Raw genomic sequence first — 14,676 nt, forward strand, 5'->3', positions numbered from 1 at the left:
AATTCACGTGCCGATCTGCAAAGTTCCTAACGGATTGTCGAGCGGCAACTGCGACAAACAACCATATCTTACAGGAATCATTTAAGACAAGTTCTCCTAAAGATAAACAGATGCCTACTCACAACAATAAAGTTTATCGGCCCGAAGATGACGTGGCCACTATCCGTCTAACAGAATCGCCTACACTGGACCCAAAACCTGATACAAGGCAAAGAGTTGCTCTGTTCTCTGATGCGGAGGGGAGAGGTATGCGACCATGTCTACAAAATCTGCTAGGAGGAGGATTCAAGGTGTGCTCATTCCTCAAACCAAATGCTACTCTGGACCAAATCATGGAAGGTTGTGACCACAATTGTAGAGACTTTACTAAAAAAGATTATATTATAATCATCACGAAATCAATTGACAAAAACCCTTTGAAACTTCAGTCCTTTCTGTATTACTACCTCAACATGCTTCAACATACAAATGTTATCTTTGGTCAAATATGTACTAGTAAGTTTTTAAATGAAGCTAAGCTCAACAGCGTCATAAATTTAATATGTAACAACTTCAACCACGCCACCTTTGTCGACTTCCAGGCTGCTGGTATCCGGAATAATAGTAAATTGATAAAATGTAGAGTATTGTTACGAGAAATCCTCAAACAATGTTATCATCACAATTACACAGAATTTAAATCAGCTAGTAATGTAAGTAGTGCAGATAAAGGTACTCAAACTGTTAACAACGCTCTAAGCTTAGATGACTGCAATTGCAATGAGATTGTTGAAAGTGCTAATGACAATGGTGATAAGCTTTTTCGCTAGTACTTGCACTACTGAGCCGATGATTAACGTTAAAAAATGTTCTAAAGAGTTACATAGAGAAGTTCACATTTTTCATCAAAATGTTTGTAGTATATCTAATAAAAAGGATGATTTTGAATTATATATTAGCGGTCTAGACAAGCAACCTATGTATGTATGTATGACTGAACACTTTTTAAATAAATTCTCGGCACCGCTTTTTAACATGAACCATTACTATATGGCCGCATGCAATACTAGAGGGATTAAGTCTAGAGGTGGCTCTCTCATATTAGCTCACCAAAATTGTAAATGTGAAGAGCTAGAAATCTGTAAAAAGATGTACAAAATTGACAGTTTTGAATTATGTGGTGTAAAAGATAATGATACAAACTTAATTATTTTGTGCTTGTACCGCACACCTACTGAAAAAAACTTTGTTGAGTTTATTACTAAACTGGAATCACTGCTGGAACACTTTTTCAGCAAGAAGGTTATTCTTGTGGGTGATTTTAACGTAGACCTACTGACAAATAATAGATACAAAAACGATTTTTTAAATATTTTGACATGTTATAATTTTCGACCACTATTTGACGAAGCAACGTTCATTCGAAATAATTCACTATCATGTATTGATAATTTTTTGACTAATTTACCCACTGATGACATAACTAATATTGAAATTGACCACAATAATCTAGCTGATAGACATGCAGGTATTTCTGGCACCTACAAAACTACACTCGTGTCATCAAACAATAGTAAATTTAGTAATAATCAGGGTATTTACAAAGAACAAAGAAATTATTGTAAAAAAAACAAATACACTTTCAGAGACAACATTTTAAACCAAAACTGGCATGCATTAGGTGTAAATGGCTTTCTATGTAAATTCACTGAAATATTCCATTGCAGCTTCCCAAAACGTAAAAGAAAAATAAACTCAAATATTGAGAACAAAAATCGTTGGATATCAAAAGGCATAAGGGTCTACAGTAAAATGAAGCGTTTTTTAAGTTCTGGAAATAAATCCAATACCGACGCTTCTATTTTGGTTTACAAGCATAATTATATTTCCCAATACCGTAAAGTTATTAGAAGTCTAAAACGGAATACTGTCATAAAAGAACTTGTAAAAACTGAATTTTCATCGAAATCAATATGGGTGAATTTCCCGCAGCCAAAAATTGCGTGGCATCAATGAAATCGGTACTAAAAAACCAAGTTATAATTTTCTAATATTTTTTTCCAATTAAGTGAAATAGTTATCTATGTGTAGCACTAAATATTGTATTAAAAGGATTAATGGATATTTAAAAAAAAAAGATTAAAGCTCCAAATCTTTCATTGCCGTGTCTGTCCCCACGTCACCACGTTTTGTATTATTCTTCATTGATGAAAAAATATTGAGTATTGATAGTTAAACTTAGTTTCATTTGATACATTAATAGTTAAAGTATTGTCACGGAATAAATTTATTGAAATATATAAAGAATATAACGAATGGTAAGTGAAAATTCATGTGTCCCAGAACTTTTGTTCATCGCCGTGTCCTAAACATGATCAAGGATATTGTTTTACCTATGAACGTGGGTGCCCCCCTCAGTGCGCTAATCGTTTCTTACAAGTGTCGCCTAACTGCTCGACGTGGAAGGAGGTACATCGGTGCCCGCGTTTTTGCGCTACAGTGAAAATCAGTAAAAATTTTGGGGACTGGACATTTTTTCTTTCATTGCCGTGGATAGATATAACTTCTTTAAAATTAAGTTTGTCTTCTAGAGTAAGCATTCAAAAGAAAGCTTTTTGAAAATATTTACCTTATAAAGTGTTTATTTCTTCGAATAGTTAATACTTTTTTAGTTATTTATATTTAATGCCTTAGTTTTCATCGCCATGCTTTCATTTCCGTGGCTTCCGTGGCCAATATTTGCTATGGCAATGAAAAAAAAGCCACGGCAATGAAAAAAAAATCATTGCCATGTCTTGTAAAATAATTTGTATTCATTGCCGTGGTTAGGTTATTCATTTCCGTGGCCAGGTTATTCATTTCCGTGACTTATGTTTTCATCGCCGTAGTATGGATGATTAGGCAAAGTAACATATCTTTACCATCTTTTACCTGTAATACAGGTAATACCGATCACTGACATATTACCTACAGGACTAGTCAAATTACCTCTTTTTGCAGTGCGTTAAAACGGGTGCGTATCGCGATGTATAAAAACGAAATATATAATATAACATTAATAATAACAATCACAACATAAATTATAATGAACGTTATGTATAAATAAGATCGGTGGTAGCTCAGTCGGGTAAGCGCCCGCTTCCCACGCCAGTGATGCGGGTGCGAATTCCGGCGCTGACATGTACCAATGTGTTCCTTTGAATTTTAATACAATGTATACCATCGCTCTTACGGTGAAGGAAAACATCGTGATGAATCCTGCATATCTAACTATTGATTTAGCACATCTAGATAATATGTGAACCCACCAACCCCCTGTGGACCAGTGCAGCGTGGTGGAAAATGGTCCAAGCTTAGAAAGGCAGCTTAGACCTTGGAATAGAATATTCACATTGCACAAAGGTCCCATTCGAGAGAGCCAGGTGCAGGTACTTACACCTCCCACAGATAGTAGAATAGAATATAATAGAACATACATCTCTGCAGGAACTCAGCTGGATGCTAAGTGACCTTAATGCTGCTTGCAACGTGTAGGCCTCCGTATGAACTTGGGCAAGACAAAAGTCATGTAGAATGTTCACATAAAACTGGAGCCGGTGATCGTTCGTGAGACAACTATCGAAGTTGTGCAATAATATGACTACCGGAGGCAGACTATTCGGCTAGGCAGAAGCATAGAATAAGGAGACTAGCACTTGTACTTGTTATTCTATGGCAGAAACAACTTCGACAAGGAGGCTGAATGGCGCATCCAACAGTCTTCAACCATTGCGCCCTGCCAGTTATGAAATATGGTGCAGAGACATGGACACTGATGGTGGGACTGGTCCACCGATTTAAAGTCACTCAGCGTGCTATGGAGAGAGCTATGCTTGGGGTTTCTCTAATGGATGGTACCTATCAGAAAAGAGGTTATACGTCAGAGGACTAAGGTTACCAACATAGCTGTCAAAATATGCAAGCTTAGGCAGGTAGCCGGTAGTGGCTGGATTCGGAAGACCGAGGACCGAGTGTTGTGGCGCTCCTTGGGAGAGGCCTATGTCCAGCATTGGATGATTATAGGCTGATGATGATAACATGTACATTTCATATTATTATACCAATTAAAATATACTATGATTTAGCATAAAGTTCATAAAATATTCTATCATATCACATAATCTGTGTTAAATTACACAACACCATCAAAACCTCTAGCACCACAACCTAAAGATAGGTGCGATGACGAGAAAAGCGAGGAGGAGCGGTTAAGTGCACATGTTCATCAAAAGCGAAGCGGGGCTACATGGGGAGACGCTCTATGTTTAGGTTTTGGTGCAAGGAGTTTTAACTGCGTTATTATTATTGGCGCTATGTAGGGGGACGCTTAGCTGACCAACATGTGCACTTAACCGCACCTATCTTTATATTTTGGTGCTAGGTGTTTTGCCGGTTGTGTTATTCTGCACAGATTACGAGTATGTCATATGTATATTTTATGAATTTTACATTAAATAAACAGTATACAAATTGGATATTATACCTTATGAAAATATAGATGTTATAGGTAAGGTTTATGATCAAGGTTTGTGAACGTTGTTAGTGTGAAATGAAACATTTTGTTTTATACGTCGCAATACGGACCCCACAATGCTACCTAGAGAATTCCATACTATATTCTTATTTTTTATACATACTGTCGTTCTTTCTTTCGTCCCAATATCTATCCAAATATTTCTGCCATACATACCTGTCTAAGTTTGCGTTTCCCTCACAGTCTTTTTAAAAAATTGCAGTGGATTGATTCTTTCATTTCCATTGTATACAGTTCTTTCATTGCCGTGGAAGTTTGTTTCATTGCCGTGGCCCTTTGTTTCATTGCCGTGGACGCTTGTTTCATTGCCGTGAACGCATGTTTCATCGCCGTGGCACGAAATTTTTAATCATCCGTATCTCGTTAAGTTTTTAACTTATCTGCTACCCATTTAGTAAGAACACTAACATTAACAAAAACTTTAATAAAAGCGTTTTTCTAATATAAAAAACCTTAAGATAAAAAAGTCCACGGAAATGAAGATTTTTTAGGACTTGTTGAAATCCACCCATATGGAACGTGGTTAACAAACATCGTAACAAAAAAAAATGTAAACATGAAAAAAAGCTGACATTAAAACTTGAAAATAGAATTACTGATGACCCAAGACTTGTAGTGGACACATTTTCGAAACTTTTTAATCATAGCGAAATTGCTACCACAGAAAATTTTAACGCAGCTCATACTATATTGACAACCAACACGGTAAGAACAGAAGACTGTATGTATCTTAAAGCTGTTACACCGGCAGAGTTAGTAAAATTAGTAGCTAGCATGAAAAATAAGAAATCGTTTGGATTTGATGAAATCCCAATCAATATTGTGAAAGAAAATATCGATGTATTGGCAGAACCATTGTCATTTTTCTTTAATAACTGCATGGAACATACAATTTTCCCAGAACAGCTAAAAATTGCGAAAATATTACCGGTTTTAAAAAAGGGATCAAAAACTGACCCCAAGAAGTATAGGCCTATTTCGCTACTACCAACCTTATCAAAGATTTATGAAAAACTTCTGAAAAGCAGACTGACTGTTCACCTTAACTTGAACAAAGTATTAAATGACAGACAATTTGGCTACCAAAAAGGTGTAGGTACAAGTGATGCCATTGACTCTCTAGTAGATGACATCGTCAAAAAACTCAATGACAAGAAAAAGGTTGTTGGCCTATTCCTTGATCTGAGTGCCGCTTTTGACACAGTGGATCACACAATATTGCTCGACAAACTAGATCACTATGGAGTTAGAGGACAAGCTCTTGAGATATTTAAAAGTTACCTTCAAAACAGATATCAATTTGTTGAAATAAAATTTGAAGAAACTGGCGAGGAAAAGGTATTTAAATCAAACATGAGTAAGGTGACAAGAGGTGTTCCACAAGGATCAATTCTGGGACCACTCTTTTTTATAACTTTCACAAACGATCTGATAACCTACATACACAACAATATACCAAATATAGAACTGGTGGTATTTGCGGATGACACTAATGCTGTTCTATATGCTGACGATATTGAAACCCTAAACCAAAACGTTACTGCTGCTCTAAATGCGTTCAAGATGTGGTTTAGTTGCAATAAACTCCATCTTAACCCAAGTAAGACTAGTGCTATGCTCTTTAGAAACACCGCTAGGAATGAAGACACCCTTAATATTCATTTTGACGGAGATCAGATAGGTTTAGTGGAGACAGTTAGGTTCTTAGGTATAAATATAGATTCGTTTTTAAACTGGAAGCAGGAACTTACCGCAATAGAGGGTTCAATCAGCTCAGCATGCTATGCTCTCAGAACTTTAAGAGACGAGCTGACTTTGGAAAACCTTAAAATGGTATATTACGCATTAGTTGAATCCAGGTTGAGGTACAGCATCATGTTTTGGGGTCAGAGTCATGACTACAACATGAAAAAAGCATTTACCATCCAGAAACGGGCCATCCGTACAATGGTTCGGATTCCACCCTGGGACTCGTGTAGGGAACACTTTGTGAGGTTAGGAATATTAACTGCCCCTTCCTTGTATATTTTTGTACTACTCACAAAGTTATCAAAAAATCTACCCAGATACGAATCAGCAGATCTTAAGGAAGCGCGAAATAAAACAAGGAGGAGAGATATTCGCATTAATTCTCTGAGCGCCAGACTCAAAATTGCGGAACATAGTGCGCGATATCAGGCTGTGTTCTTATACAATAAACTACCAATTGACTTGAAACAAATTGACAAAATAACTTTATTTAAGAATTCTTTACGTGCCTTCTTGTTGGAAAAGTGCTTCTACTCAGTTGACGAATTTATTAACTTGCATGTGCATGACCTATTTTGAATTGTTTTTTTTTTTTATTATTTGTATTATTTTAGTATTTTGTTTTGTATTGCATTATTTTAATCATTGTGTAATTTTATTGTGTGACATTCAAATACAATGTATTATTGTGAAAGAATAAATGAAATGAATGAAATGAAATGAAATATAAGTATATGAATCATTTTCGAAGAATTATTATGTCATATTTTAGTTAATATTCCCTTCCATTGTTGCAGTTGAAATATTTGTAAATTTTCTTAGTTTTAGGAACTCTATCTAATTTTATTATAGGTTAGGTAACGTGTATAAGTATTTATTTGGTTAAATAATCAAACATTTAACTTTGTCTTTAACCGCTCTTTAACTTTAACGCTCCCGCTCATTCCTTGACCCATCCAACCAAACCGTTCGCGTTAACTAATGAGTAGATACCGAAATAACATCGTCTTTGATTTGTTACATGCCCTGTAATGAGATATGTGGATGCTGTTATTTGATGTTAAAAGGGTTAAGGAATTTATGGACATTGGGTGGTCGGCCCTTTAACTGCTCTTATTTCAATATCTCCCTTTTAACGAAATCGGGGATTTGATATCTTTGAGTGCTTTAAACAAAGATACTTTTATATTACAACGATGGAATTATTTATCAACTATACTACACGTGAGTACAAGATCCAGTAATTTTATGGTAAGATTATTTGTAGAGATTGATAAAATAATACAACAAATAGTTCAATAGTACATTTATTACTAGAATTATTAAAATATAAAATATCACAGTCTATCTTATCAGCTACATTAAATATTAATGTTAATAATAATTTAGGTAAAAGCTAGAATAAATCGAAATGTTAGTGAACACATTATTAGTCTTCTAAACCGGCAATTTACAAAGTTTAAATGGGTGAAAATACTTATTATAGAAAACAAAAAAATCGAGGTTTGTGTGATTGAATTTCAAAAACAACAGGTTTTTGTACCTGTTTGTCATAAAAACTCCAAAACTCTGTTTTTGAGTTGTGTCTTCTGGCTCAAAGTTTGGGATCGTTTCCAAAGGTAAACATTTCTTGTGGAAATATTTTTTTGTAACAGTCGATCGATATTCAACAGTCGTTTTTTTACAAGTTTGAGGAATTTTAAAACAAACAAACATGAACGCAGTAAAATGCCATAAGAGATACCTGAATAAAATTTTAGCTGGATAATTTGAGCCTGTATGTAGAGTCGTAGACAGTAAGATCAGTCAGTCACCAAACGTGACGAAGCACAAAAAGGCCACTTTAATAAATACATACTGGGGGTCACTCTACAGGATGTTGCAAAAAGGGTATACTAAGCCGAAAGCTACATGTGCAGCATGGTATATCTAAGCCCGAAACTGAAATCAGAATTTCAAAATTCGCGAAAAAAAATATATCATAGAAACTTAGTTGGTCACGTGACTTTTTACTATATGGAGAATGAATATTTTTTTTCGCGCACCCACTTGTGCACTATAATATGATCTGCGTATCGGACTGCTTCTGGATAACGGACTCGGAATCGACAAGACCTGCGGCGATGAGCAAAAGTAGAGAGGTTCGGTTGTGATGCACACCGGGCTTTGTCCGATGCTTGCACGTAGGCGGCTCAGAGAGAGTGGTCGCTTTTGCGCTGATTGAGGTGACAGCGTGAGCTCGGCAGCACTCTGAGTGTCCAAGCAGCCCTATTCAGGGAAGCACTGCTTGCCCCACACGGGGACGGGACTAGAAAAGGTGTCCTAAAAATTGCTCGCCTCAAAACTACAGGGAGGTAGTAACCACGGCTGCCTGAGCATCCCTCCAATCGTGGTCGAAAACGAGCACATTATAACACGACATCAAAAATGACATTTGCTGCATGGAACGTACGCACACTGATTGATCGCGATACCAACATTTGCCCTGAAAGAAAAACCGCTATAGTGGCACGTGAACTTCGTCGCTATAATGTGGATGTAGCCGCAATCAGCGAGACCCACCTGGCCGACGAAGGAGAACTAGTGGAGCACGGTGGCGAGTATACTTTTTACTGGAAGGGGACTCCTGCATCCGAGCCAAGACGCTCAGGAGTCGGGTTTGCGATCAAAAGCGCTATTCAAAAATCAAAAATCAAAAAATCAAAAATGTTTATTTACATAACACTTAGCCTAATTTTGACAAGTGCGTGCGGTATCCCCATTTAAGCTAGAAGGCCTGTGTTTGGAGATACCGCTCTTCCATAATAATAGGTTACTTAATAACTAAGAATGGCCGAATGGCATACATAGCATAATCTTAAGAAAAGAAAAGAAAAGAAAAGAAATTTAATTATTGATAAAGGTAACTAAAGGTATACATAGTCAAGTTAAAGAGCTATGCGTATCTATGTTTACTAGTGCGTGTATTTATTTGCATGTGTAGTTAGTTTGGTTGGTGTGTGTGTGTTTGCGTGTGACTGTGTGTGTATGTGTGTGTGTGTGTGAGTGTGAGTGTGTGTGTGCGCGTATGTGTGAGTGTGAGTGTGTGTATTTTGTGTTGTGTGTGGGTGTATGTAGTGTGTAAGCTTGCGTGGGCATGTGTGAGTCTACTTATTCGCGAATGTATTTGTATGTTTAGGTGTTACATATAAGTAAATTCTCTGTTTCGTCATAGGTCAAAGTCTGAATGAATTTTATCACCAAGTTTTTGCACTCTCTGAAGTTTTTATTATATATATAGGTTTGTTTATTTAATTTATTATATAGATATGCCGACCGTGTGTTGTATTGTATACTGGCAAATGTAGTTCTGACAGTTGGAAGTTTCAATATTATGTCTTTTCTTCGTTTTTTTAACAGAGTAGGGTCAAATGGAAGACATTTATGAGTTTTGAGTATAACAGATAGAATGTATAGTTTGCGAACTGAAAGTAGGTTGCTAATGTTGTAAAGCTTGTCAGTGGAGAAAAGTCTCTTTTTGAAGTACATGGTCTTTATGAGGTTTCGCTGTGATCTCTCTATGTTTAGGAACTGGGTCTTTGCCGCGCCACCCCATATTGATATGCAGTAAGTGATAACTGATTGGGCCAAGGTTACATATATTTGGTTAAGCAAAAGTTTTGGAGAATCGTTAGGGTTGGCAGGTGTATCAGGTATCACATGTCGAAGTGTTTTAAACAGCCATGTGAGTTTTCTTATTCTGTTACCAACATGCTCCAACTGAGAATACCATGATAGTCGCTGGTCCACGAAAACGCCTAAGTATTTGACTTTGGAAACTTTATTTATGGTTGGACAATCACAAATACCTATACTGCGATTTACGTCGTCACAACCTTCGCTATGGATTTTCATAGTGAAGTCGCCCTGTGGTTGCGAACTATTGTAAATACCAAAGCAAATATAGTTGGTCTTACTTGTGTTTAACGTAAGTAAATTATGTGTAAGCCAAAGGGAAACCTGGGCCAAACCCCGCTCAGCGCATACTTTTACTTCGGACCAGGATGTACCAGCAAAAGTGATAGCAGTGTCGTCCGCATACGACAGGATTTGGGCGTTGTTGATCTTTATTCCGCAGAGGTCATTAATATATATAAGGAACAACGTTGGGCCTAGCACACTACCCTGTGGTACACCGTAAGACACCAGCTCCTCTCCACTGATACAACCCGGTAATTTAACTCTTTGCTTCCGCTCAGACAAGTAGTCAGTGAAAAGTGAAAGTGGGACCCCTCTTATTCCAATCCTTTCAAGCTTGCGTATTAAGATTGGAATGGACACCGTATCAAACGCTTTTTTCAGGTCAAGGAAGACCGATAAGCATTTGCGGCCACTATCAAGCTGTTGTGTTACAAAGGAGCTTAGCTCATGGACTGCGTCTTCAGTCGATCTTCCTTGCCTGAAACCATATTGAGCTGGGGATAGAATGTCGAATTTATTGAGGTAGTTCATAAGTCTGACATTGATTAGTTTTTCTAATATTTTTGTTGCTGAGAACTTAACTCTATTTATTTTTAACATGAGGTGGTCTAAGCAGTTTCGTTCCCTTGTTGGAAAGGTATGACCTGCCAGAATACCGTAGGCTGATAACATATTTAAGTAGCTCATTCTATTTTTATATTCATTTGAAGGCTCTATTAGTTTAGGTCGAATATTTATATTTATATCACCTGCAACTATTATACTGGAGTGAGAAGGATAATTATCTAAGTGGGCACCTAAGGAGTTAATAAAATGTTCTGCGTTTGAGTTAGACGGTGATCTGTAAATGCCGAGGATTGTATTGTTTAATACATTGACCTCCAGACAAGAAGCATGAGTAAGATTAATTTCCTTTACTGTATGTCTAAGAGATTTTTTCACATACGCTACTACACCATCATTTTGATTAAGGAGATGCTCGGTACGGTATGAGGCGTAGTTGGGTAGTTCAGGTATGGGTTTATTTGGGTCAAGTCGGCACTCTGTTAGGACAATGACATCTGTTTTAAACGAAAAAGTTGACAACGTAATGAGGAAATCGTCTAGATTACAATAGATACTATTTATGTTTTGAGCAATAAGTGTGAAATCGTTGTTATTAATACTGACGTGTTTTTCAAGTTCATCAGCAGAGCATTCCAGTGATCGGGCTATTTCAATATCATCTAAGTCGTTCAGAGTTTTGAGAGTGTCACCCATTATTTGTAGAGCATATGAAATTAGTCATTATAGTGGCGGCAATGGTTGTAAGAGTAGAAGGTGGTGTAAGGTGTGTAGAGCTACATTTTTTTGAGTTGTAGTGTGTGAGTGAGTTCTTGGTGAGAGGTGGTATACCTGGTAAAACGTTATATGTGTTAATACGTGTTTTTGTTTTCGTTTTTGTGATGTAGAGTGTTAGTGAGTGTGTGTGTGAGTTTTCGTTGAGTAGTAGTTTGATTATGAACGTGCAGTGGTTGTGTGTTGTTAGAGTACATAGCTGAATAATCATAACGCACAGCAAAAAAATTATGAGTGAAAGATTTACTAGCAAATTTACAAGCAAAAAATTGATGAGGTGTACTATGTGCAGAAGAATGTATAGTCAGTCTTGATTATTAAGCAATTGTTGAACTTGTTGTTCACTTTTGATTTGAATAATAGGCGATTGCTCATTCTTCCGCACATAGACCCTCCCATAAGATGTCCACTCGAACTTATATGACTTGGATTGACCGAGGTCACGAGCCAGGAAATGTAGGCGGGCACCCTTCCGTGTCAAATTCTCAGAGATAAAAATTGGCGTGTCCTCTTGTGTTTTAAAACCCAAGTGTTTTGCGCATAACTTATTTGATTTATTGCGAATATTGTATGACTTTGCCAATTTCAGTAGATCAGTTTTCAGAAGAGCAGAGCCAGTTTCAACCACAATCGGAGTGTTACGTTGCTCATGATTCTTGCCTTTTACTCTGTAAATGTCCTTAATATCTGATTTACTTAGTGTACAGCCGACAGTATCAGATAGCGCAAGGACCATTTCCACCAGGTCCTGTTTGCTTTCTTTCTCCTTCCTAGGAACACTCTTCAGCTCAAAGTTAGTCTTGCGATAACTAAGCTGTACTTCCTCCAGCTTTTCTTCCAGGAATAAAATATATTCCCGGTTCGCTTTGGCTACGGTCTCCAGCTTGCCGACTGAGGACTTTAACTCCTCGTTTTGGCTTGTGACAATTTCAAGACTTCCCTGTATGTGCTTTATGTCCTCCTGCAGTTCTTTCATAGTGCTCCTGAGTTCATTTGCTGATTCCCTTTGCGATATCATGAAACTCGATATTAACTGTCGCATTTCCAGTTTAAATGACTCGAAGTGGTCGCGCTCCTGCGATACAGCGAAGTCCTGCCTACGACGGCGAGTAGAAACCGCCTGCAAAGGCGATCGGTTCTCTTCCGATAGGCAGATAGACATATCAGGATCCGACATACTTCTGTGCATTATGTTTCGCAGTGAACGGCCAGTCAAAGTACCAGGAAAGCAGATATCGTTAGGAGTGAGTCACTAGCTCAGTGCGGTATCGGGGCACAATAGCAGTGGGCGTGGCTTAAAGTGAGGGTACAATAGCGACGCAGGCGACGGGGCGTGTCCGTCGAGCGCAAAGGCCAATTGTGAGACAGCGGGGCGTGGCTTAGATGGTGGTGACTCGACTGGGCGGGGCTTGCGCGTGGGCAGCGTTCAATTAGCACAAAGTGGGAGGGGCCAATGCGGGGTGTTTAAGATGGCTACTCCTGCGCACACCCTTGATTGGACAGTCCTTAGAGTTATTCAGCACTTACGCCAAGCGCGGGGATTGGATGACGTCACAGTCAAGTTGACCTCCTTAGCGTTTCTGCACTCCTATTATTTCACTTTGATTTAAGTTTTACAAAATTTTGATTAGTTTTTTGAAAATAATCTGCGCGGACTAGTTAGCACGAGTACACCATACGGCGGTCCGGGGGGAAGAGGAAGAAGGCTGAAGAGAGCTATTGTGAAGAAACTGGTTGAATGTCCAGTGTTTATTTCCGACCGCATTATCACTTTGCGCTTACACTTGGAAAATAATCAGTACCTCAACTTGATAAGCGTTTATGCCCCAACGATGACCAACGATGACGACATTAAGGAGCGTTTCTATGAAGAGCTTGCAGCCACCCTCTCTGGTATTCGACCGGTAGAGAAGATCCTTCTGCTTGGTGACCTGAATGCTAGAGTTGGCCGTGATTATGAAGCTTGGCCGCGTGTTTTGGGTCGGCACGGTATAGGTAACATGAACAGTAATGGCCAAATGTTACTCAGCCTCTGTGCGCAATTTGGCTTGGCTATAACCAATACCTATTTTAGATTACCCATTAAGCACAAGGTCACATGGATGCACCCGAGGTCCAAACACTGGCACCTTATAGACTACGCCATAGTCCGGCAAGCGGATATTTCGCAAGTCCTCGTCACGCGGGTTATGCGAGGGGCCGAATGTTGGACGGATCACAAGCTTGTGGTGACTAAAGTAAAACTGCGACTTCGCCCGCCCGTCAGATCCAACAGAGTCAATTCAGCACGTCTTGACGTAAATAAACTGGCTAGTATGGAAACTCGAAACAGTTATTGTCATGCTTTGAATAACGCAACCTCAACAATTGACACAGATGGTGACTTACAAATGACATGGGACTTACTATGTTCGCAAATAATTGATTCGGCCAAACACATGTTAGGGAAATTACCCCGTATTAACGAAGACTGGTTCGACGAGAACGATCAGTCATTGACCGATGCGATTGCAAAGCACCGAGCCTTGTTGCGACGTCACCGTCGGGGAAGACAATCTCGAGAGACGCTGGAGGAGATAAAGAAAAGCAGTGCTGCGCTTCGTTCTCTTACTCGGGAAGTAAAGGACCAGTGGTGGAAACAGAAAGCCGAGTTCATCAACTGGCTTTCCCAGTCTAACCGGCTAGGGCTGTTTTATGCTGAAGTACGGAAACTAATCGGCAGTGCGCCCCGTGTCAATGTACCACTTCGATCCTTAGACGGGACGCAACGGCTAACATCTAGGGAAGACACTATGAATCGTTGGGCTGAGCATTTTAAATACCTACTAAATGTAGATCGATCAGCTGATCTTGAGCACATTCGAGCACTCCCAAAGTTCCCCGAAAAAACAAATTTGTGTGATCCGCTCACACTTGAAGAAGTTATTACAGCCATAAGACAGCAACCAAACGACAAAGCGGCTGGTGTCGACGACATTGTTGTAGAACTTTTGAAGTATGGAGGAGAAAAGCTGCACAATAACCTGTGGAAATTGTTTTTGCGCATGTGGAACGAAGAACAAGTACCAAGCAACTTT

At 38.6% G+C, this 14,676-nt stretch overlaps 1 protein-coding gene across 1 annotated transcript; it reads left to right on the top strand.

Annotated features, from left to right (window-relative positions):
• The first annotated feature begins 269 nt into the window (after positions 1–269).
• On the top strand, positions 270–7,113 carry LOC125490303. The gene is made up of 3 exons (XM_048629137.1): positions 270–1,956; positions 5,069–5,257; positions 7,099–7,113. Exons 1-3 carry the CDS (start codon positions 745–747, stop codon positions 7,111–7,113), a joined length of 1,416 nt encoding a protein of 471 aa, XP_048485094.1. The 5' UTR covers positions 270–744.
• Positions 7,114–14,676: the final 7,563 nt, after the last annotated feature.

Source organism: Plutella xylostella, chromosome 22 (genome assembly GCF_932276165.1).
Source record: "Plutella xylostella chromosome 22, ilPluXylo3.1, whole genome shotgun sequence".
NCBI classification, from domain to species: domain Eukaryota; kingdom Metazoa; phylum Arthropoda; class Insecta; order Lepidoptera; family Plutellidae; genus Plutella; species Plutella xylostella.